This window comes from Astyanax mexicanus, chromosome 21, assembly GCF_023375975.1.
Source record: "Astyanax mexicanus isolate ESR-SI-001 chromosome 21, AstMex3_surface, whole genome shotgun sequence".
NCBI classification, from domain to species: domain Eukaryota; kingdom Metazoa; phylum Chordata; class Actinopteri; order Characiformes; family Acestrorhamphidae; genus Astyanax; species Astyanax mexicanus.
This window is the reverse complement of record NC_064428.1, coordinates 35,617,341-35,640,797: the sequence shown is the minus strand read 5'-3', so window position 1 is coordinate 35,640,797 and position 23,457 is coordinate 35,617,341. Positions and strand designations below refer to the sequence as shown.

The 23,457-nt window shown below is 38.2% G+C and overlaps 1 protein-coding gene and 1 long non-coding RNA gene across 2 annotated transcripts in view; both read left to right on the top strand.

Annotated features, from left to right (window-relative positions):
* Window positions 1-23,457, top strand: part of LOC125785655 (uncharacterized) — an 85,432-nt gene that overhangs the window by 35,782 nt on the left and 26,193 nt on the right. The gene's annotated exons all lie outside the window — the stretch shown is intronic.
* Window positions 430-21,582, top strand: peli1a (pellino E3 ubiquitin protein ligase 1a). The gene is made up of 7 exons (XM_049469621.1): window positions 430-871; window positions 10,107-10,301; window positions 11,425-11,551; window positions 13,381-13,482; window positions 14,556-14,753; window positions 15,660-15,836; window positions 18,094-21,582. The coding sequence occupies exons 2-7, from the start codon at window positions 10,240-10,242 to the stop codon at window positions 18,931-18,933; spliced, it is 1,506 nt and encodes a 501-aa protein (XP_049325578.1). The 5' UTR covers window positions 430-871; window positions 10,107-10,239; the 3' UTR covers window positions 18,934-21,582.

Sequence of the window (23,457 nt, the reverse complement as noted above, 5' to 3'; positions counted from 1 at the left end):
AGTGTTCCATGATGTAATGTGTTGGAACATACAGTATAATATGTATTGTGACCTATAAGCAAATAAATATATGGGTCTTCTGCTTTTAAGCACTGATGTGGTTTGGCACCAAAATCTGAATTGGAGGCTAGCTTAACAAAAAAACTACAACTCCTACAATCCCTAGCTAGCAGTGTTAGCTCATAGCACTTTTTTTGTAGGGAATAACAAAAATATATATGAAAATATTTTAATCTTCTGCTTTTAAGCACTGAGTCTGTTTGTACTGTAAAGTGTTAACAAAATGTATTTCTTTAATTTGTTTTTAAGGGACTAAATTCTGAATTGGAGGCTAGCTTAACAAAAAACTACAACTCCTACAATCCCTGGCCAGCAGTGTTAGCTCATAGCACTTTTTTATAGGAAATGACAAAAATATATATAAAAATATATTATCTTGTTGTTTGTACTGTAAAGTGTTACCAGAATGTATTTCTTTAATTTGTTTTTAAGGGACTAAATTCTGAATTGGAGGCTAGCTTACCAAAAAACTACAACTCCCACAATCCTTGGCGAACCCTGACTCCCCCCTCTCCCCCTCCCTCGCGCTAAGTAGAGGGACACTGACAGAATCCAGCATGAGTTACACTGGACGTCCACTGTACACACACACCTACACACACACACACACACAGCTCACATACTCTCACACACACATGCATTCACACCAACACACACACACACACACAGTGCAGTGAACAGATCAGTCAGTAAATCCTGTTGGGTTTGATTTGATGACAAACAGAGACCTGCTGCTGCTGCTGCTGCTGCTTTATAGCTCTTATTTATTCCAGGATTTTAAACTTCGACTAAAAACACATTTCTACAGCAGGTAAGAGCTGTTTAAACGCGTCTGTGCTTCCTGATTTAGTTTTAAAAATGTCTTAAATTAGTTTTTAATATATAGAACTATGCAAAGCATATAGTATGTAGGACAACTGAATATATGATGTTTAATATCAGCAGAAATTGTGCAAAAGTGTACAATCTAGTGTGAACGTTTCAGTTTTAGACTCTGGTAAGCTGGTAAGTTTTTGCATTTTTCATGGATTTTTAAAGATGTTTTAATGTTTTTAAGTGCAGAACTGTGCATACCACCAGAATCTAGAAAATATCCTATTAAACATCTACAGAACGTGTACAAAAAGTGTAAAATCTAGTGTAAACGTTTCGGTTTTAGAGTCTAGTAAACGTACCTCATTAATTTCACATGTTTTTGTCATTTATGATTGATTTTTAAAGATGTTTTAACAAGTTTTTAAGGTGCAGAACTGTGCATACCATCATAACTTAGGAAAACTAAGACTGTTTAATATCAGTGCAAAACTGTGCAAAAACTTTCAGTGTAAAATTAGTATTTTAACGTGTTTTTATCTGTTTTTAAGGTGTTGAACTGTGCATGACTACTATTGCATTTTTAAAGCTGTTTAATGCATTTTTTGTGTTTTTAATGCATTTAAAATGTGTTTAATCTGTTTTTAAGGCGCAGAACTCTACAAACCACATCCAAACTGTTGTGATGTTATTTGCAGAAAGTGAGCAGTAATTAGCTTTAGAGGCAGAAAAGTTTGTTAGTTTTATTGTAGTTTAGTTATTTCCTCAATTTGTTGCATTAATAAAGCGTTTAATACATTTTTAGCATGTTTTTAAGGTGCAAAACTGTACAGATTACATTAAACCCAAAGTGTGCAAAAAGTGTGCAAAAAACTAAGAATCTAGAATTTTAGTTATTTTCCACATTATTGTGCTTTAAAAGTGTTTTTAAGTATTTTTAAGTGCAAAACTGTACAAACCACTTAGACAAATAGAGGGGAACAGGAGATGCTAATGCTAATTATGGTAATGCTATTTATTAGCAGAGCTGTGCAAAAATCTTTTAAAACACTTAAAAGAAGTTCTGTAAAAAAGCTTAAAAACTCTGCTGATGAGTTTGTTAGCTCTTTTTGTTTTCCCTACAGAAAATGTGCAAAAAAACCCAAAACTATAAAAACACAAAACAGAGAGGCAGGAGAAGTAAAATAAGATTTAAATTATAGAGGCTGTTATAACAGTTATAGAGGATTTATTATTATTTTAGTGATTATTACCCATGTTTTTTCATTGTTTATACATTTTAAAGTGTTTTTAATAGATTGTGATTCTGCACAAACTTCAATAATACAGTGTACTCTTCATTTTCTGCAAAAGATTCTGCAAAAAACAAAAAGATTAATGTGTTTTTAATGCGTTTCATTATTTGCATTAGCTCAGTGTGTGCTTCTTATATAAGTTAGATCTAATCAATCAGAAAAGCAGAGAGTTTTGCATGCTGTTCTCTTTTAACAGAGTTTAATGAGTGTGTGTGTGTGTCTGTGAGTGTGTGTGTGTGTGTGTGTGTGTGTGTGTAAAGGCAGTTTTTGCTGCTTATCCGGATGCATTTATAAATATCTGTGTCTCAGTCCTGCTCCCGTCTTTCCATTCCCCATAAGGACCAAACCTCCCTCTCTCTCTCTCTCTCTCTCTCTCTCTCTTTTTCTCTCTCTCTCTATCTACCTCTTTCTGTATGTCCCTCTCTCTCTTTAACTTTACCTCTTTCTTTCTTTATTTATGTATTTCTTTATTTCTCTCTCCTTTCTCTCTTTCTCTCTACCTCTCTCGCTTCCTAACTAATATTGTTAATAAAGTGTGGATGAAACTCTTTCTTTCTTTCTTTCTCTCTCTCTCTCTCTTTCTCTATGTTTCTCTCTCTCTCTCTCTCTCTCTCTCTCTCTCTCTCTCTCTCTCTCTCTCTCATGTGTAAGTCTCTGATGGCCACCAAGGGGCGCACATGCTCATTCAATGTTTCCACTGAAATCAGGGGAATTAAAAATATTTGAATACAGTTCTGCATGTATAAAGATTATGGCACATTTTACCTGAATATTATAATTTAGGTTTTGTGTCAAAAATAAGTGTCCAAAACGATAATTGTGTCTTTTTTTTTTTTTACAAGGTTTTAAAAGGTTTTGTTAGTTGTTATGAAAGGTGTATGTAGGCTTCTGAATGCTGCCTTCAGGAAGGTGTTACCTAGTTTGAATGGAGTGATATGGAACAGTGCTGGAAATTTGACTAGGCCCCAGTGTGTGTGTGAGTGTGTGTGTGTGTGTGTGTATAAGGTGATGAAACAGTCTCTATGGTACACATCAGCTCCCACAGTCCCCTCCAGCATCCCGACCCCATGACTCAGATTTACAGTAATATTATGGGATTTTCTACAGACCTGCTACAGTCTGATCAGCCATGCTGTTGTAATGTGTGCAGTCTGTGGTTTTGCATTGTCTTGTTGAAAAGGGCGTAAAAAAAATCTCTTGCAAAGATGCAGCATCTGACACAGGCTTGTGCTCTTACCCTTTACACACCTCTTGAAAAATCTTCCTAATTTCTTGAAAGGTTTAATGATATTATGGGATGTAGAGGGAGGAATATGCGAATTAAATCAAGTCTTTCTTTTTTCGGGAACATAGTTTTTAAACATTTTAATAAATTCCTCATACTTTTTCTTTTTTACAAACTGAGATCCTCTGCCAGTCATTGTATTTTTAATTCTTGTTACTTGTGGATACTTTGCTTTCGTACCAGATCATGATTATTGTAAGGTTAAGCGAATGAAATTGAGAAAGTTGAGAAAATAAAACATCTACAAATAAAAGTCAATTGTATTAGCATTTTCCATACTGTCCCAACTTTCTCTGATTTGGGCTTTTTAAAAAAATATTAGTTTGGTCTAAAGTGCTGCCACTATGATCGGGAGATCGCTGGTTCGAATCCAAGTCATGAAGCTTGCCATCAGCTGCCAGAGCCCTGAGAGAGCACAATTGGCCTTGCTCTCTCTGGGTGGGTACAGTACTGTAGATGGCGCCCTTTCCCCTCATCTCTTCTAGGGTGATGTGGATCAGCACAAGGCTGCGTCTGTGAGCTGATGTTTCAGAACCGTGTCGATGCGCTTTTCTTCCTCTGATGCTACTCGGCAGTTTAAAAAGTGACGTTGTGTTTGTTTGTTGACCAAAGGAGGATGGGTTCCTTTTTCTGTGTCTTGGTTCCTCCCAAGGTTTCTTCCTCTTAGCATGAGGGAATCTTTTCTTGCTACTGTTGGCAGTATTAGCATGATGTGTACTCATAATAAGCATGGACCTTTATCTCTGTAAAGCTGACTTTTGTTCTGAACATTTGTTGTAAAAAATAAAAAAAAACACTATATAAAAATGTTCCACTGTTCTGCTAATATCAAGTATGTTTCTCTTTTTCCATTATTTCTACTGATTTTGCTGCTCATTGAGGTTTAACCGCTAAAAGGACAAAAGTGGACACACACACACACACACACACACACACACATACCCTTATACACACACACACTGAGCTGGCTCACGTTTCTCTGGCAGTACATACTTAGAGAGGTGTGTAGCCTACATAACGGCCTGTATACTCCATCACCACGGCAACAGCGTGGTGTGTTTTACCCGGCCTGGTGAGTGTGAGAGAGTGTTTGGCTCCAATACAGGAACGAGGACACACACACACACACATGCACTAACAAGGTCAGGCATACACACACACACAAACACACACAGGGTAGGCATTATCTGCTTCATAGAATCATCTATTCTGTGTGTGTGTGTGTGTGTTGGCACGAGATATTAGATAAGAAGTAGTTGTGGCAACAAGAAAACGTAGCCATAGCTGTATTCCTGTTTTTTATAGGCTAAACTGTCCTGCTGGAGACGAGCTGCACCAGTGCTGTGATTTCATACAGAACACTGTGGTCACTACGTCCAAAAAGTTGATGATCATCTTGTCCAACATCCTGTCTTTGCTAATGCTGATTTTTAGTAGTAGAGTTCTTAAAATAAGCTAATCGCAAAGTCTCAAAATGAGTGAAGTAAGACTTAAATCAAGCAAAAATTAAGGCCCTTATTTTAGGATTTTAGGTGTGTCGGTGTGTCTTTAGTATCATAAGGGCCCAAAAAATATGCCTTCCCTGGCTCAAAATGCTCAAAAGGCATGTACTAATTCTCTTAATTAATCATGGGTGTGGTAACGTGAAATAAACCAATCAGAGTGCCAGTTGTCATTCCCTTTAAGAGTCAGGTGAGCTCTGACTTTGGCGCGTTCGTATCTTAACAGCGCGGTGCTTTGGTGCATCTTAGCAGAGACAGATACTGAGCTGCTCGTTCACACTGTGAAGATACACAGTAATGAATAGCAATGTTATTTTTATGTTGATTTGTCTTGATTTATGTCTTGATTTATGAGCATGCTGGCCATTGCTTAAACTCACTCACAAGGTAGCACCTCACAACTTACACAGGTGTGGGCATTTTTTTAAGTCTCTCCCTAAGTGTAACACTTGATCAGTGAACTGTTTACACAATGCTGTCCCATGAATTTTGGCATTTCATTGTATGTCCATTGGATGACATTCCATTTTATTCTTTATTCTGTTTATTATTGAGTTAAAAGTCGGGTTTGTGCTCTGCAGTCTGTGTGTGTGTGTGTGTGTGTGTGTGTTTAATGAGTGGGGGTGTACACAGCAATGCACCAGATGGGATTGGGCAGCTGACTGTTGACTGTTGTCAGGGTTTTAATTAGTCAATGGAGCTCCTGTGTTTCCTTCTGCTGATATAGAAACACGGCAAAAATGTACCTGAACACACCTTACTTCCAGACCACCACACCAGACCATCAGTGTAGATATATTTCTAATCTCTGACGCTATTTTAAGGGCATAGGCTCAAGGTGTGAAAATAGACTGTTGACTGAGGTGTAAGATAGCAATAAGCATCGCAACGTGCCTTGCACAGGATTTACAATAGGACACATATGCCTGATTCATTTGAACTTAAGAGAAATTTTGAGAGTTGTTAAGTATGTGTGTGTGTGTATCTCCAGTGTTTGTTAGCAACATTAGCCTAGCACCCCCTAAAGAACTACAGAAACCCACATCACACACAGCAAACATTCCTCGGCTGATTGTCTGCATCTGGGGTCAGTGAGCAATCATGCTAATCTGATTCACTGATTCTTTACCACATGTTTCCTCCAGAAGCCAGTGATGTCATTAATATCGCAGTAATATATAGCATAAAGTGCTGTAAATGTGCTAATGTGGTTTGTGTGACTGTGTGAGCTTTACCTTACAAATCAGCCAATAAAAACCCTTATTACTGCATCCCTGTTTCATAGCGACTGTTGCTAGGTTGGACAGGTTTTGAGGAATTCAAAGGTCCCTTTGTCTCTGCAGCTCCTCATTAGGTAAAATGGGATTTTTGCCAAACGTTCTGTAAACCTTGTCCAACTTAGCAACGGTTGTTATGTAAGATTGCGTGTGTATGAGTTTGTGTGTGTGAGTGTGATTCAGTGAGTCAACTGTGACACGTTGGAAACACACTGCTGGATCTGAAGTGTGGACTGTAGTTTAAGAACTTTTTATTTTATTTTGACCAAAAAAAATTACTTTTTATGTGGATTCATCACCTTTATCCACACACTAAGAAAAGTAAGTACAGATTTGTACCTAAAAGAGTACAAAGCTTGTCGCTGGGGCTGTACCTTATATTGAGGTACAAAAAAGTACCTTTCAGTGAAAGCCATTTTTGTACCCATGGTTTTTGTGCCAGTAAAGATTATAAACATTATCATCACCTAAATATGGCTCAAAAACTCGATTATCCAATTCAAATAAAAAATGTGGAATTAAAATAAATATTGTTTATTAGTGCAGTGATACAGAATACTGAATGTACCCTTTGGCTGCAGGTTAAAATGGTACAAATCTGTACTTATTGCTGTTAGAAAATACTTTGTACTTCAGAGGGAACAAATCTGACCCTGTAAAGACCAATATTGTACCTTTAAGGGTACAATTATTAAGAGTGTACCTTTGAGTACAAAAAAGTGCTCATATCGTACCTCTGTTTTTTAGAGTGCACTCATACAGAGCTCTGATTGGTCAGAATCATTTTTAAACAATACAGTTGATTGTGATACACCTTTACAAGACTTTGACCTACTGTTGTGTCCCGTGACTTTTGCCAGTTGCACTGTAAGCCAATGAATGCTGCACTGACCTGTGGGACATGTGGGCGGGGCCTCCTGCACTGGAGGTGGATGTGTCAATTTAAACCAGAAGCAGCTGGTCACCATTATTACCCCCCCCCCCCTCTGCACTTCTGCACTACAGTACACTGCAGGTGGTAACATTAGCCATCTTGATAAATTAGCATGCTAGCCATTGTACAAACTCACTTACGAGATAGCACCTCACAACTTATACAGGTGTGGGCATTACCATGCCTCTCCCTAAGGGTAACACTTGATCTGTGAGCTGTTTACACACTGCTGTCCCATGACTTTTGGCATTCCATCGCATGTCTCTGAATGAAACTGCATGTCGCTTTGCATGTCGCACCTTATTCAGTGAGTGCATTATGACATAAAGTGCAAAATAACACTCTAATTCCTCTTAACAATTGGGGTATCTTGAAAAAAAAGTGAAAATACTTAAGCCATCAGCTGCCAGAGCCCCGAGAGAGCACAATTGGTCTTGCTGTCTCTGGGTGGGTACAGTAGATGGTGCTCTTTCCCCTCATCACTCCAAGGGTGATGTGGATCAGCACAAGGCTGTGTCTGTGATGTATCAGAACCGAGTCCCTGCGCTTTCCTCCGTAGCGTTAGCGCTGTGATGCTACTCGGCAATGCTACAGCATCAGCAGCAGTTCAAAAAGAGGCGGAGTCTGACTTCACAAGTATCAGAGGAGGCGTGTGCTAGTCTTTACCCTACTGGTGTTGAAGCATCACTAGTGATAGGGGAGTCTTAATGAGTGGGTTGGGTAATTGGCGGTGTAAATTGGGAGGAAAATGGGATGAAAATAAGAAGTAAAAAAAAAAAGATTTGGCCTGTGATTGGGTAAAGAGCTCATTTGCATATTGCCTTTTTTTTGTATTTGCACTTTTTTTAACAGCTGTTGATAGCACACTTGGAGAAGTAGTAGTGTGTGCATGTGTGTGTGTGTTTGTGTGTGTGTGTGTGTTTGTGTGTGTGTGTGTTGAGTGCAGGGTGTCACATGACATAAAGGTGAAGAATGTCAGTGGCTGTGATTGATGGCAGATAAGATACAAGTCCGCACCCACCCACACACACACACACACACACACACAAAGATAAAGAGAGCGATAGCACACACACACACACACTGTCTAGTTCAATTTTGCTACACTGTTGCAAATGTCTATGCAGTTGCTAAGGTGAAGTAATATATATAGTAGATGAACTGTCTTAAATTTTAACATTGCAATATTTAGCTATACATTCATGTCAGAAATTTACCGTGTGAGAAAAATAAATACTGTCATACTTTTTATTATATTTTTTATACTTATTTTTGTACTTAGAATATTTAAATATTACATTTTTAAAGTATTTGCACAGAAACCTAAAATATCAAGTAAATGTAAAGGAAATTCTATATATGACATTCAAGTTTGACTGCCTGGCCTTAGTGTTGTAGGCTGTAAGAGCAAGTTAACCCTTTCTCTGCTGCTGAGAGGGTTTTTTTGTTGATTAAAGGACACTGTGATTACTCTTGTACTAATGCAGCAGTATAGCATTGTTAAAGGTGGCATCTGTTAATGTTTTCAGTTTATATCTCTGTGAAAATGAAGAAAGATCTGATTTCTTGATGGTTCACATTCACTGTAAATGTAAGTGATCTGTATCTGTGTGTAATGTGAACGAATCTGTCCTTGAAACGCCTCACATGCTGCACATTGATACCTGTATAAACATCTCCTTCACAACAACAAAAACCCTCATATTAGAGAGACGAGAGACTCGTAGCTCTATAAAGGGAAATGGATGAGTTAGCAGCTCATATGTGGAGCATCTTTTGCTGGAGTGGAGAGTAAACAGCTGGTCTGAAGTTCATGCTCAGGTCCAGGAGGTGAAAAAAGGACAGGTGGTTTGCTTTTGCTGTTTTTTTTTAAGCTATAGCTGCACAGCTGCACCAAGAGATGCAATGTGGGTACGAGAGAGAAGCATGTAGCGTTAATGCTAAATCTGATTTGAAAAAAAATGGATTTGACACGTTCACACAGCCATGAAAAAATCAGATCTGAGCTACATTGAGCAAAAAATCAGATTTGAGTCACTTCAGTCTGTTAATGTGAACATAGCCTATTTCTCTCTTCTGCTTCTTGTTAGTGATTGAAGCTCCTTTTTGTCTCCTGATTCTAAATGTTCCAGAAAGTAAAAAAAGACAGCTAGTCAACAGTTAGTTAGCTTCTTAGATTCTAGAGACGTTTTTATGAGGAGACTTGAGTCAGTGGTTACTGTGTGAATGGATGTTTTCATAAGGCTCAACATGGCGTCTATTTGCAGACAGAGTCCCGCCCTTCAACATTAAGAGCCAATCAGGTGGTATCTTTGTCTGTGGAGGACACACTAGCTAATTTTGCTGCTTTTATTTGGCATTTACGGATTTTAGTTAGTGCTAATTCTGCAGTAGCAGTGTGGAACGAGGGCTTTAGCTGGTTCACTATCGTTCACTATCATTCACTATCACTATCGATGTTGGATTAAATACAAAAATTTTCCCTTTTACTTTTTTTATCAGTAATGTTAGCTCTCTGGCTGTCAGCTAGCAAAGACAAAAAAAAAACACTTTTCAAAAAGCCACGCCCCCAAAATTCCAGCAGAAAGCAGTTGTGGATTTGTTAAAGGCTCCTCCCACCTAGAAATGACATCATAAGGGGGGTTTCCAGCTCTGGCCGGAGTTTCCCCTGTAAGGCAGTGTATGCACTCTCTCTCTCTCTCTCAGTTTATGGGTGTATAAATATTTGCCCCTCAGTCTGTGTACATGCTAAAATGATGACAGTAAACGTTCTGAATGTGTTTGTCCCATAAGCACCCTGCGTGGGCTGTGATTGGTCCGTTCTGGCTAGGTGGGCCCGGCTCTGTGGGCCGAGCTTTATAGAAATAATGATTCATCAGCATGGATACACTGAGAGGATGTGCTGATATCTGGGTTCTGTGTGTTCTGCTGTGCCTCTAGGTGGTTCACCATGACCAGGGAGTGATGAGCTCACCCTCAGAGAGAAAGTGAGAGGGAGTGAGACAGTGTGAGAGTGAGACAGAGTGAGGGAGACGTTCTTCTGTCAGGATCGTGTGAGCTGAAGACCAGGCTGATGTTTTCTTCAGAGCAGAACTCCTCCAAACTTGTGAAGTACGGAGAACTGATCGTTCTTGGGTAAGTTGGGTTATCCTGTCGTTTTCATTATTCGAGAAGAATTTGAGAAGCTGTACTTTGGAGTTTGTGAAAATTTCATGATGAATGGACCAATAGAAATGCACCAAATGGATCAGATTTGCAAGAGTTCATGTCATCCTGTCACTGGCACTCAGCGTCAGTGTGTAGTCTTTCTCCCATAGGCGGCTCACCTACACTGTGATAGCGATGTTGGATGAGGCTGGTTACTGGCGTGCTACAACTATTGCATCAATATTAGGGCTGCAGCTATCGAATAATTAAGTAATTGAGTACGCGACTGAAAACAATTCGATTAATCGAGTGATCGGATAAAACATAAAATAAGAAATTTCATAAAATAAGAAATTTCACTTAATAATGAACGACCAATTGGTTTCATTTTTAAATTCACAACACACATTTCCACATTGCATACACAAATAGAAATAAAATATACACAAATACCACAAGTAATAATTTAATACATTAAATTAAATTATTTCAACTTAAACATTGGACTTATGTTGTGCATCTTAGACAATACAGTAAGTTCATGACCGTGTATTCCAGCCAGAGTGACTTTAGCTCAGCTAACTTTAACATGTATTTATTTATAAACTCCACAGCGAGTCTGTATTAAGTCTAGAACGTGTCTCTGTAGTAATAAACTAACCACACACACATTAGACAGCATTACTAATAATCAGCGGTCCACAGCGCTGTCGTTCTGTTATTAAGGTACATTAATGTTAATCTCATTTATTTATTATACGCTAAATGTACCTGCTCTCCATTCTAAAAACCTGCGCCTCCTTCACTTCCTGCTTCCTGTGCTCGAGTGATGTATCGCTAAGCACGCTTTTTCACATTAAAAGTCCGCACAAAAATTCGTGCTCTGCATTTTAAAATTAATTAACCGATTATTCGAGGCACAGAAAATGAATCAATTTTTTAAATCGAGTAACTCGAATAATTCGAGTACTCGTATCACCCCTAATCAATATTGAATGAGGTCAATCACCATCATGGGTAGTGATGGTTATCAAACAATTATGTGCCCTTTAAGTGTAATTCATTTTGTGTTTTTATCTGTGTGTGTGTGTGTGTGTGTGTGTGTGTGCAGGTGTAATGGCTCGTTGCCTGGTGGAGAACGAGGCAGGAGGTGGAGCCGTTTCTGCCTGGTGAAGCGACCCACGGCTAACGGAGTCAAACCCAGCACTTCACACACCTGTAGCCCCCAGGCAGCTAAGGTACACACACACACACACACACATGCAGTAACTACATGAACATGAACCTATTGGCACCATTAATGCTGTGCGATATGACGATAAATATCATTTGTACAGTAATTTCATCAATTATTCATGCAAATATATAAATTAGGCTACAATGAAATGTATTGGCGTGGTCACTTTGCATAAACTCGGTTTATATAAGTGATAATAAAGTAATCTTCTCAAAAAAAGCTTCATAATGGGGTTTTGCGACATGACGCTGCTTTACGTTATTTGATAGACACTTTAAAAAATGTTAATTGAGTTTATTTTTGATAACTCAGTTTAAGTACGTGTATAATTTTGAAAAAAATGAGCTACTGCATGTACCTCATCTGTTTTCATTTGATACATACATATTGCTGCACTTAAAGGTAGTAATTCTCATTTGTGAATGTTTGAAATGAATGTCACTTTGAAAAAAAAAAAGTTAGAAAAAAGTAAGCAATGATATTATTTTGTCATATTTTTTGAAGAATAACTGAAAACATACTCAAATGTGGTATATTATGATATATATCGTTATCGTAATATAAATAAATCCATATCGTGATATACGATTTTACCCATATCGCCCAGCACTAGGCACCATGCTATCTAATGCCAGGTGTGGGTTATAGAGGAGTATAAAGCGCCCAGTATTGATCTGTGGAGCAGTGGAGGAACTGTGTTCTCTGGAACGATCATGGACCTCCATACAATACTTTTGCAATTCAGTACAATACAAATCCTCACAGCAGTGCTGATCCAAAATCTTTTAGAAAGTCTTCTCAGGACAGAAGAGACAGTTACTCCAACAAAAGCAGGATAAACTCTTTTTAATACCCTTAATTGAGCAGGTGAGCAGGTGATGGTCTTCAGTTCTGCCAGTGAAGTTCCCAACCAGTTGAAGAGCTCCCATTTAGTTGTACACACAGTCCTATTTTATTATCTATCTTTAATAGTTTAAAGTGACAGTAGAAGCATTTCTTCTTTAGTAAAGAAGAATATGGATAAAATATTGTGTTTAATGGTACCAGTGTTCTGAACCACCATCCCTGCTAATCCTAATATATTCATTCTAAAAACTGGGGTGTCGGGTCTCTTTTCGCTGGAGTTCTTCTTCTTCTGGTCACGTCAAGCGTCTTTACGTACTTATGTCACACGTACATCCTCTAAAAGAGGATCCGGCTCAGTTTTGCTGAATGCGAGCGGCTGGTGGAGCAATGGAGACTTCAGAAGAGGAAACTCAGAGCTCAGTAGCTCCTCCATTCACTCATAGTAAAAACAAAGAAACGAAGGAGTGAAGTTTCTGACTGAGCTCTCTCTCTTTCTCTCTCTCTCTCTCTGACTGAACATAACCTGGAATCGGATTCATCCGCTCTGAAAGGAGACCGCATCACACCCGCCCAGTTTAAAATGATTCTTCTTCCGCATGCTCTGTGTAATTACCCATTCTCACCAGAGAGGGCCCTCAAAAATCATCCAAATCCCAAAACTTACGGACATCAGCTTTAATTACATCTTAGCCTTAAAGTAGCCTTAAAATGCATCATAGTGTCAGACCAATAAAGCAGTGTACCTGTGTAATAAAGCGTTTATAACACACCTGCTGTGCTAAGTCAGTAGTACAGTAACACACTTATAACCATACACTACTGTTCTACTCAGCTAAATCTGGAGGCAGCGCAGCGTCGGGGTAGTGGACACAATGTAGGTCATTCTTGCCTACTTTAGCCTTCTGGAATTTCTGTGTGTGTGTGTTTGTTCTGTATGAATCATGAATCACACACACTCTCCACTGTGCTGCTTCTGTCCTGTAGGTGATCAGTAACACCAGCCAGCACAGTGTGTCATACACACTCTCGTGGGCCGAGACGGTGGTGGTGGAGTACACAGACGACAATGAAACTGACATGTATCAGGTACACAGACCACACACACACACACACACACGCAAACAGAGAAACACACATATATACACAAATATATTTGTACATCTAAAAAAAATTGATTATCAGTAAAAAAAGTACTTTACTTCAAGTTTCCACAATCAGTGATGGTTTGGAGAGACATGTCATCTGCTGGTGTTGATCCACTGTGTTTTATTATCAAGGGCTTGGCATACTGCCAAAAGTACCAATTGGTCTTATATAATATTCAAATTTTCTGAAACACTGATATTTGGGTTTTTATTGGCTGTAAGCTTTATAATCATCAACAATAAAAGATAAAAAATAAACACTTAAAATAGATCTCTATGTGTGTAATATGTGAGTTTCACATTTTTAACCGAATTACTAAAATAAAGTAACTTTTCAATGATATTTTTTTTTGAGATGCACTAGTATATAAACAGCTCCAGAAAAAAATCAGTTTCTCTAATTTTGCTATTTATAGGTTTATGTTTGAGTAAAATGAACATTGTTGTTTTATTCTATAAACTACAAACAACATTTCTCCCAAATTCCAAATAAAAATATTTTAGTCATTTAGAGCATTTATTTGCAGAACATGAGAAATGGCTGAAATAACAACAAAAAGGTGCAGAGCTTTCAGACCTCGAATAATGCAAAGAAAACAAGTTCATATTCATAAAGTTTTAAGAGTTCAGAAATCACCAATATGTGGTTGAATAATCCTGTTTTTTAATCACAGTTTTTTTTCATGCATCTTGGCATCATGTTCTCCTCCACCAGTCTTACACACTGCTTTTGGATAACTTTAAGCTGCTTTACTCCTGGTGTAAAAATTCAAGCAGTTCAGTTTGGTTTGATGGCTTGTGATCATCCATCTTCCTCTTGATTATATTCCAGAGGTTTTCAATTTGGTAAAATGAAAGAAACTCATCAGCGCTTTATATATAAATATCACACACTCACACACAGTGGTTGGTTTCTGTTTCAAACAAATTCCATACAATTACCGCCCTCATACATGTCATAAGTGATAATTACAGCAGGGACTGTGATAATGATATATTATCTCTCTCTCTCAGATCGGCAGATCTACAGAACGTCCTATAGACATTGTGGTGACAAACACAGGCAGTGGTGGTCATGGTAACGGCCCCGTGCGGTCCCTGCAGAGCACTATCTCACGGTTCGCGTGTCGGATTGTGTGTGACCGGACTCCGCCCTACACCGCCCGTCTCTACGCCGCCGGCTTCGACTGCTCCAGAAACATCTTCCTCGGGGTGAGTCCACAGTCCATCTCAGCTTTCCTGTCTTACCTCTCTTCTAATGATACAATAAACTAATAACTAGAAACAAATATGCCCTATACATAAGATATACTTTATAAATAAATACTAATATGTTATACATCTGTGTGCTGTATGACCCAGACAAGACGCTTTTTTATTTTCTCTTTATCTTATTAATGACTTTTAGGCCTGTCACAATAATTACATTATCGACTTATCGTACAATAAATGGACAGCCTTAAAGTTATTAATGCCCCGTTTTAAATGTTATGGCTCTCTGGATTCTACCAAGGAGGTGTGGATCTACTTTGATTCTGGATAACATTATAAAAAACGATTCATCAAGGGCAAGTTATGCACCAAAGCACCCAATGTACAGAGTTCTAGGCAAAAGGCACAAAACTACTGGATCTCAGAAAGCTGCAGGGTTCGTACAGTCATCAAAAAACTGAAAATTCATGGAATCTGAAGGTTTAGGAAAAGTCATGGAAGTTTGGTCTACAAATATTTGTGTTTCCGTTTATCGATGGAGAAAATCTATTTTGAATGAAGCTCTCAGGATCTGACACACATTTTATTATTAAAGATTGTGTTTTAACATTTTATCTGGTTCTTTTTTTTTTGTTTTGTTTTATTGTCCATGTCTGCACTGTTTTAAAAATCGTATGGTCATGAAAATGTGCCTTGAAAGGCATGAAAAAGTTATGAAAAAATCATGAAAATTTGTTGGTTAAAACATGTATGAACTCTTATTAGTACTCTTTATCATGTTTTACTACACCCAAAGTCAATTTTACACCGGAGTTCTCCCTTAACGTAATGATAGACTGTTAAAGTGCCTGTAATGAAGATGCAGTATTATGTTAATGATGTATTATTATGTGTGTGTGTGTTTAGGAGAAAGCTGCAAAGTGGCACACGTTTGGTGGTCAGATGGACGGGTTGACGACTAACGGGGTGCTGTTGATGCAGCCGGCCCGCGGGTCCAGACCGGCCGTGTGGAGAGAGATATCCGTCTGTGGGAACGTTTTCACACTCAGAGACCCCGCATCACCACAGAACAGAGGCAAGCAGGTCAGAATACACACACACACAACTTTTAAAAATAAGATAAAATAGGGAAGTTCCCAACCACTTCTTCTTTTAGGAAGTTCCAAAAATAGTGTCAATATTGTCAAAACTGGTCATTTTTAGGGGGTTTCTGATGGCCTGTGATGCAGCACAACAAACACTTACATTACTGGGTCCTGGGTGGTTCTGGACAACACATATTTATAAATATTTTGGAAACTGGACTGCAGAGTGTGTGTGTGTGTGTGTGTGTGTGTCCACCCACTTGTGCAAATAGTCTGTTTTTAAAAACGCGGCTCCTTGGAATCATTACTCATACCCTTAATCTCTGCAGCATTCCCAGGGAGTAAACACCAGTGTGTGTGTGTGTGTGTGTGTGTGTGTTACGAAGTGTGCGTCAGTAGCCTGGTTGATGACAGTCGAGTGCAGATCTCAAACCAGCTGAGTTCAGAACATCAAACCAGTTCTTTCATCTTTCATAGCAACGGTTGCCGGGTTGGCATCACAGAACACTGTAGGAAATGCCACTTAACCAGAACTCATTTGTTTTAAAAAAAATAAATAAATAAATAAAATTATTCACATCAGTCTGTTTGTTTACGGTTGCTAAGCAACGCTGAGCTTCCACTTCATCAAAGCTTCTTTATTAAAGACAATAGTTCTATTGTCTTCGTTATTGCAACGGCCTAAATTAATGTGTATATACTTATATGTGCTGTGTATAAGAGTGTAAAATATTTTATATGTTCTGTATGTAAAGTCATTTATTGCGTGTACTGTGTACATGTGATGTACAGTGGCGTGCAAAAGTATTCATAGCTCTTGAACCTTTCCACATTTTGTCACCTCACAACACAATACAAACTTTTGTATGTATTTTTTTATATAAATATATTTTTTATAAATATGCTGTATCGTATCTGATCTCCCCCTGTGCTGATACCTTGTCGTGGTAGGGGAGCTTGTGTGTCTCAGTGACCCTTTGAGAGCTATACCGGCAGGAGCGTCAGCTCCTGGAAGGTCCAACCAAACCGGGCAGGTCTCAGGGTAGAGTCCAGACCAAACTCAGCACCTTCAACAATTATGTGTCTTAATATGGTTTCTAGCCAATTATATGGCAGCATAAAATCACTTCTGATCAAACTTTTCTGCTTAGACTTTGTTAGAGTTGGAAACAATAACTGAAATAAATAAATTATATACTGTATAATCTTTCATACTGGGTAATACTCAGTACATGTTCATATACTGTGTGTATACAACTCCTCATATTGTGTGTATATGCTTGTATAGTAAGACTTAAAGTAAGTTTATATACATACTGTATGCGCGTTCATATACTGCGGATAACCTCATATATGCGATATATGGCCTCATATACTGTATAAGTGCCTTTGCCTTTACCTAAATTAACATACTGTGTATCAGAACACTATATATGATCTTATATACTTTGTATAGAATCATGAATACTAAATATATAAATTCATATACTGTTTATAGGCTTATATATAAAGTATGAAAATGTGTATAGTACTGTATTTGGGTTAATTTTTGGGAAAGCTGTATTCATGATGTCATGAATGTGTGCAGCCACATGCCCTCTATTGGAGGATGAGGGGTAATGCAGGAGAGCTAAGGAAAAATGTGTGTGTGTGTAAAAAATTATAAGCTATTAAATGTTTTAAATAAACAAATTTACTGTATATAAACTCATTCTGTATATAAACCTTTTCTGTGTTTATTAACTTATATACTGTGTATAAACATAAAATATTTGTATTTTGTATTTTGTCCATAAAATATAGAGAGTGTGTAATCTTCTATATATTATATATAAACATAAAATGTGTATGTGAACTCGAGTACATGTCTGTATCCTGTAAATAAATGTCAGTGGTGTATGTATAAACTATTGAATACTATGTATAATATGCTTCTTTTATATGCAGTTAACCACATCAGTTTCTGAATCAGTTTCTCTAATTTTGCTATTTATAGGTTTATATTTGAGTAAACTGAACATTGTTGTTTTATTCTATAAACTACAGACAACATTTCTCCCAAATTCCAAATAAAAATATTGTCATTTAGAGCATTTATTTACAGAAAATGGGAAATGACTGAAATAACAAAAAAAAAGATGCAGAGCTTTCAGACCTCAAATCGGTGAATATGATTCAGTGTTCACTTGTTAGTCTATATATATACAGTATATATGTGTGTGTGTGTTTAATAAAGTCTCTCTCTCTCTCTGTAGGTAAAGGATGAGTCTCCGATTCTCCTGGACGGTTCTCTGATTGATCTGTGTGGCGTGACCCTGCTGTGGCGCTCTGTGGAGGGCCTAGCGAACAGTCCCACCTCCAGCCACCTGGAGGCGCTGCGTCTCCGTCTGAACGCTGCCCGGCCCCAGTGTCCCGTCCTGCTGAGCACGCTGGCCTTCCCCAGCCTGGACGGGCCACGCCCCCGTCGGCCCTGGGCCTACATGACCTGCGGACACGTCCACGGATACCACCCGTGGCAGGGACGGGGCGTGGTCTTCAAACAGCAGAGCTTGCCGGAGGCGGAGAAGAGCGAGACGGAGGGAGACGGCGGGCGGGACAGCGGGGACAGGGAGGGACACATGGAGGGAATCGAGAACGACGGGGAAGCTGTCACAGAGGAGAGGGACGGTGACAGAGAGGAAAAGGTGGACAGCGGGAGAGAGGGGGAGACGGTCAAAAGAGGTCAGGACGAGGGACAAAGAGACATAGAAAAAGATAGAGAAAGAGAGAGAGAGAAAGAGAGACAAATGGAGGAAATAGAGGGCGAAGTGGAAGCTATTAAAGGTGACAGAGAGTGTCCCCTGTGCCGAAGTCGCGGCCCGTACGTACCCCTGACACTGGGACGAGTTTCTGGCGTGTACACGGATGCAGAGACACCGTCTCACGCGTTCGTCCCCTGCGGTCACGTCTGCTCGAAGGGGACGGCGGAACACTGGAGCAAAACGCCGCTAAAACGCGGGACGCACTCCTTCCACCCGGCCTGTCCGTTCTGTCTGAGACAGCTCAGAAGAGACAGACCCTTCGTCAGACTCATCTTTCAGGGACCACTGGACTGACAGGCGGTCTTCACCTGGACACCAGCAAGATGTTGGACTGTTTTTTAGACTGTTAAACATATTTGCGTAAATCTACAGCAAAAAAAAGACAGGTTCTTGTGACGATCTGGCTTCCTAAACATGCTGGATCTAAGGAACCATAAGGAACCATAGGAAACCATAGGAGTTGAGTCCATCATCAACGTACAAGAACAATCAAAACTCAGGCTACTGTATAATTAATGATTTGATGGTACAAGAACATTTCTGGCCTCAGAAGCCTGATGAACCTATCAGCAAGGTGTTTTCACCAGAGCAACCAAAAAAAAAAACAGGTTCTTGTGACGTTCCAGCTTAATAAACCTGCTGGAACCAAGGAACCATAGGAAAGCATAGGAGTTGAGTCCATCATTAACGTATAAGGTTCTTACGCTTCTTGTCAACTTCTAATGTCGAACAATCAAAACTCAGGCAACTTTATAATTAATACATTGATGGTACAAGATCATTAATGGCCTCATAAGCCTGATGGATGTATCAGCAAGGTGTTTGCACCAGAGCAACAACAAAAAATAGGTTCTCGTGACGTTCTAAGGAACTAAGGAACCATAAGAAACGGGTTGATGATTCCAATGATTCTTACGGGACTGTTCTCGTCAACTTCTAATGTCAGACAATCAAAACTCAGGCCACTGCAGAGTATGTTGAGGCAACATGATAATTATTTGAGTCTCAAGATAATAAACGGAGGCCACTAATTACATTTATAGTGGCCACAAGATAATTTATTAAGGCCTATAGATAATATATTGAGGGCATTGAATTTTGATGCCAAAAAATAATACACTGAATAATATAATGTATTAAGACCTCAAAATCATTTTAAAGACCAAAAGTTTTGGCCACAAAGTAATGTAAATGTTTTTTAATTGGCCATAATATCATTTATTTAGGCCTTAAAATAATTTTAAAGGCCAAGGATACCGTATCATGGCCACACATTAAGTTTCTAGTGGCCACAAGATATTTTATTAGGGCACAATGTAATTTATTGAGGCCTAAGATTAAGATTCTAGTGGCCGTAGTATAATTTATTAAGAACTTAAAATCATTTTAAACGCCAAAAGATAAGATAATATACAGTATCCTGGCCACATATTTACCTTTTAGTGGTCACATGATAATTTATTAAGGCCACAAAGTAATCTGTTGAGGCCATAATATTATTTATTTAGGCCTCACAATCATTTTAAAGGCCACATGATTATATACAGTATCATGGCCACACATTAACTTTCTAGTGGTCACATGATATTTTATTAAGGCCACAAACTAAGTTTTTTTTTTGTGACATAATATAATAGACCTATATATTGTGGCCACAAGATGAAATTGCGCTTTCAGTGCTAATAGTAATGCCTTTGTTACATCAGTACATTATTTTTTGGCCTTATTAAAGTAACTTGTGGCCACATCTTAATAAAACAACCACCATGTTATGTACACCCAGCTAGACATATCAGGTTTGAAATGATGGTGTTTGTCAGGGAGCATGATAAAAAAAATCCCTTTAAATTTGGTCCCTCAGAAATCCAGCTAGGCTAAGCTAAGCTAACTCTTCATTAACCAGCAGTGATTTCTGCTAAAAGGTCATGCTAGCATCTTCTAACTAGCCACATTAGCCATGTTAGAATTTTTTTTTGCAGATGTTATCGTACATTTTATGTAAAATTAAAGTGAGAAAGTCTGAAGAAACCTGAAATGTAAATATTTAAACCCGGAGGTTTTCTTCTAGCTTTGTGTTTTTAGCCAGATGCTAACACTGCCCACAGAAATGCCAGTCTTGTGCCATCATGCGCTACTATAGAAGCACATTCCCACCTAAAATAATAATAAAAATCAAAAACAATTATTAGTAAGTAAACAGCTATCATTATTTTAAGACAGTAAGTCATTATTTTGAGACACTAAGTCATCATTTTGAGATACTATCTCCTTATTTTCAGATCTTAAGTCATTATTTTGAGCTAGTAAGTAGTTATTTTGAGATACTATCGCATTATTTTATTATATTAAAGTAACTACATACTATGTAAAAATAATTAGATAGTAAATCAAAATAACATCTAGATTTTGAAATAGTAACTCATTATTTTGAGTCTTTATTTTAAGATACTATATCATTATTTTGAGACTCTCATTATTTTAGTATCTCAAAGTAATGATTTACTGTCTCAAAATAATTAGATAGTATCTCAAAAAAATTACAATCTTAAAATAATGAGAGCGATTTACTTAATAATAAATTTTAAAATGTGCTGGAATTTTTATTTTATTTTATATTTAAGTTGGTGGGAATGGGCTTCCATGCACTACACCATGTATGCCTGTGGGTTAATATGTAGACGACTGTGTTTTTAATAAACTGTGTGTGTGTGTGTGTGTGTGAGTGTTTGTACAGTATGCTAACACTGCTAGCGTGTGTTTGTGTATTATATTGGATGATTGATGCCGCTGTAGAACTAGCTAACTAGCTAAATTGTTCCCTCAGAGAGTTTCTGATCACTTTAATAATACTCTACTGCCATTATCAATACTGCAAACTCTTTTTTTTCTACCATTTCCATGCAAACCAGTAAAGAGATAATAAAAGTAATATGCTAAACCGGTTATGTGTTGTGTTTTCTGTACATTTGATGTCACATCCGGATACATTAGTGCCTAGATTACCTTCACTTGTAGGGCTGGGTGATATACATCAAAACTAACATCCCAATATTTTTTAACTGAAAGATGATATACTATATATATATATACATATTTTTTAGCTGAAAGGCATTATTATTTTTTGCTAAAATGCAATATATATTATATATAGCTATCTTTTGCTGAAAGAAGTATGGTGACCACAAACCATAACATTAAAGAACCTACATTTTGGACTTGTTGCTGTTGACAACAGTCTGGATGGTCTTGTCTTTGGTCCTAAACTCACAGCACCCATTCCTTCTAAAGAAAATCTGGAATGCTGACTAGCCGGAACACAATATACTGTTTTTCCACTGTGTGATTCCTCCAGTAGAGTTGAGTAAAGAAGTGGATTTAAAGTAGACAATCATTGCTTGATTTAATGGCAATTTAAGCCTACTTTCTCCGTGTTTCTTTCACATAAATGTAGCTTTTTTAAAGATTTTTTCTCCCCTATTGTCCCACTCTGTTGCCCTATTGCCCAATGCTGATGCAGCATTGCTGAGTAGCATCACAGCGCTAATGCTCGGAGGAAACGGTTCTGATACATCAGCTCACAGACGCAGCCTTGTGCTGATCCACATCACCCTAGGAGTGATGAGGGGAAAGAGCGCCATCTACTGCACTCACCCAGAGAGAGAACAAGGCCAACTGTGCTCTCTCAGACTCCGGCAGCTGATGGCAAGCTGCATGACCTGGATTCGAACCAGTGATCTCCCAATCATAGTGGCAGTGCCTTAAATGTAGCTTATAGTCAGTATATTTTATTCAATATCCCCGTTTTCCTATCTTGCTTTTTAAAACATGAGAAAACTCTCATTAAACTTTTTTCGATGTAACAGTTTTTCACAGCTGATAAAGTACGGGTGTAAAGGGTAAGTAAAGGGTTCTGAGTATTGAAAAAGGGTGAAAGGAGGATAATAATAAAGTATACAGAGAAACAAAATGTCCTGTATGATCAGTAGAGCTATATAAATATATAGATGATTGGTGTAGAAAAATGGAGGTGGTCATAATGTAATGTAATAGGTGTATCTGTAATAGTGCTCTGAGGTTAATAATGAATGAGAACTGGTGAGGACTTCTCCCAGCAGAGAGCTGCAGTTTATTATATAACCAGCAGAGGGAGGCACCGTCCCATTCACAGCTCAGACCCAGGAGTAGTGAAAACACGGGCTGTGCTCCAATCCTAACTACCACACTACTACTGACTACTAGTGTTCTACTTTCTGGTAACCTTGTTTTGTGCACTCCAAACCAACAAGAGTGTACAGCCTTTGTAGGATGCATTGTTTGGTCAAAGCTTTGGTATATAGTTTATAACCAAGAAATTCAGCAGCGTGTTCATAGTGACTTGGAGGACACAACTGATGTATCCTTCCCAGCTTAGTTACACACAATTCACTGTGCACATGTCCACGATGTGGACGGCAAAATAAAAAGCACACGAAAATTGGTAGATATGGTGGAAGATGGTGATTTGAGGTAATTAGGTATGAGCTAGAGCTTAACAGCATGAAGGAAAATCAGCAACTATTGTTCAGCACCTCCAGGAACTCCTTCCTTCAAGACGCTGAGAAAACTATTCCAGGTGACTCTCCTTCATGAAGACACTGAGATTGAAATACCAAGAGTGTTCAGATCTGTCCTCAATATTAATTGTGATAGAATCTAAAGTATAAAACAATCTCTAAAACAAAGTCACTATTTTCAGATACTAATTCATTATTTTGAGATACTAATTCATTATTGAGAGATAAAAAGTCATTATTTTGAGATAGTAAGTCATTATTTTGA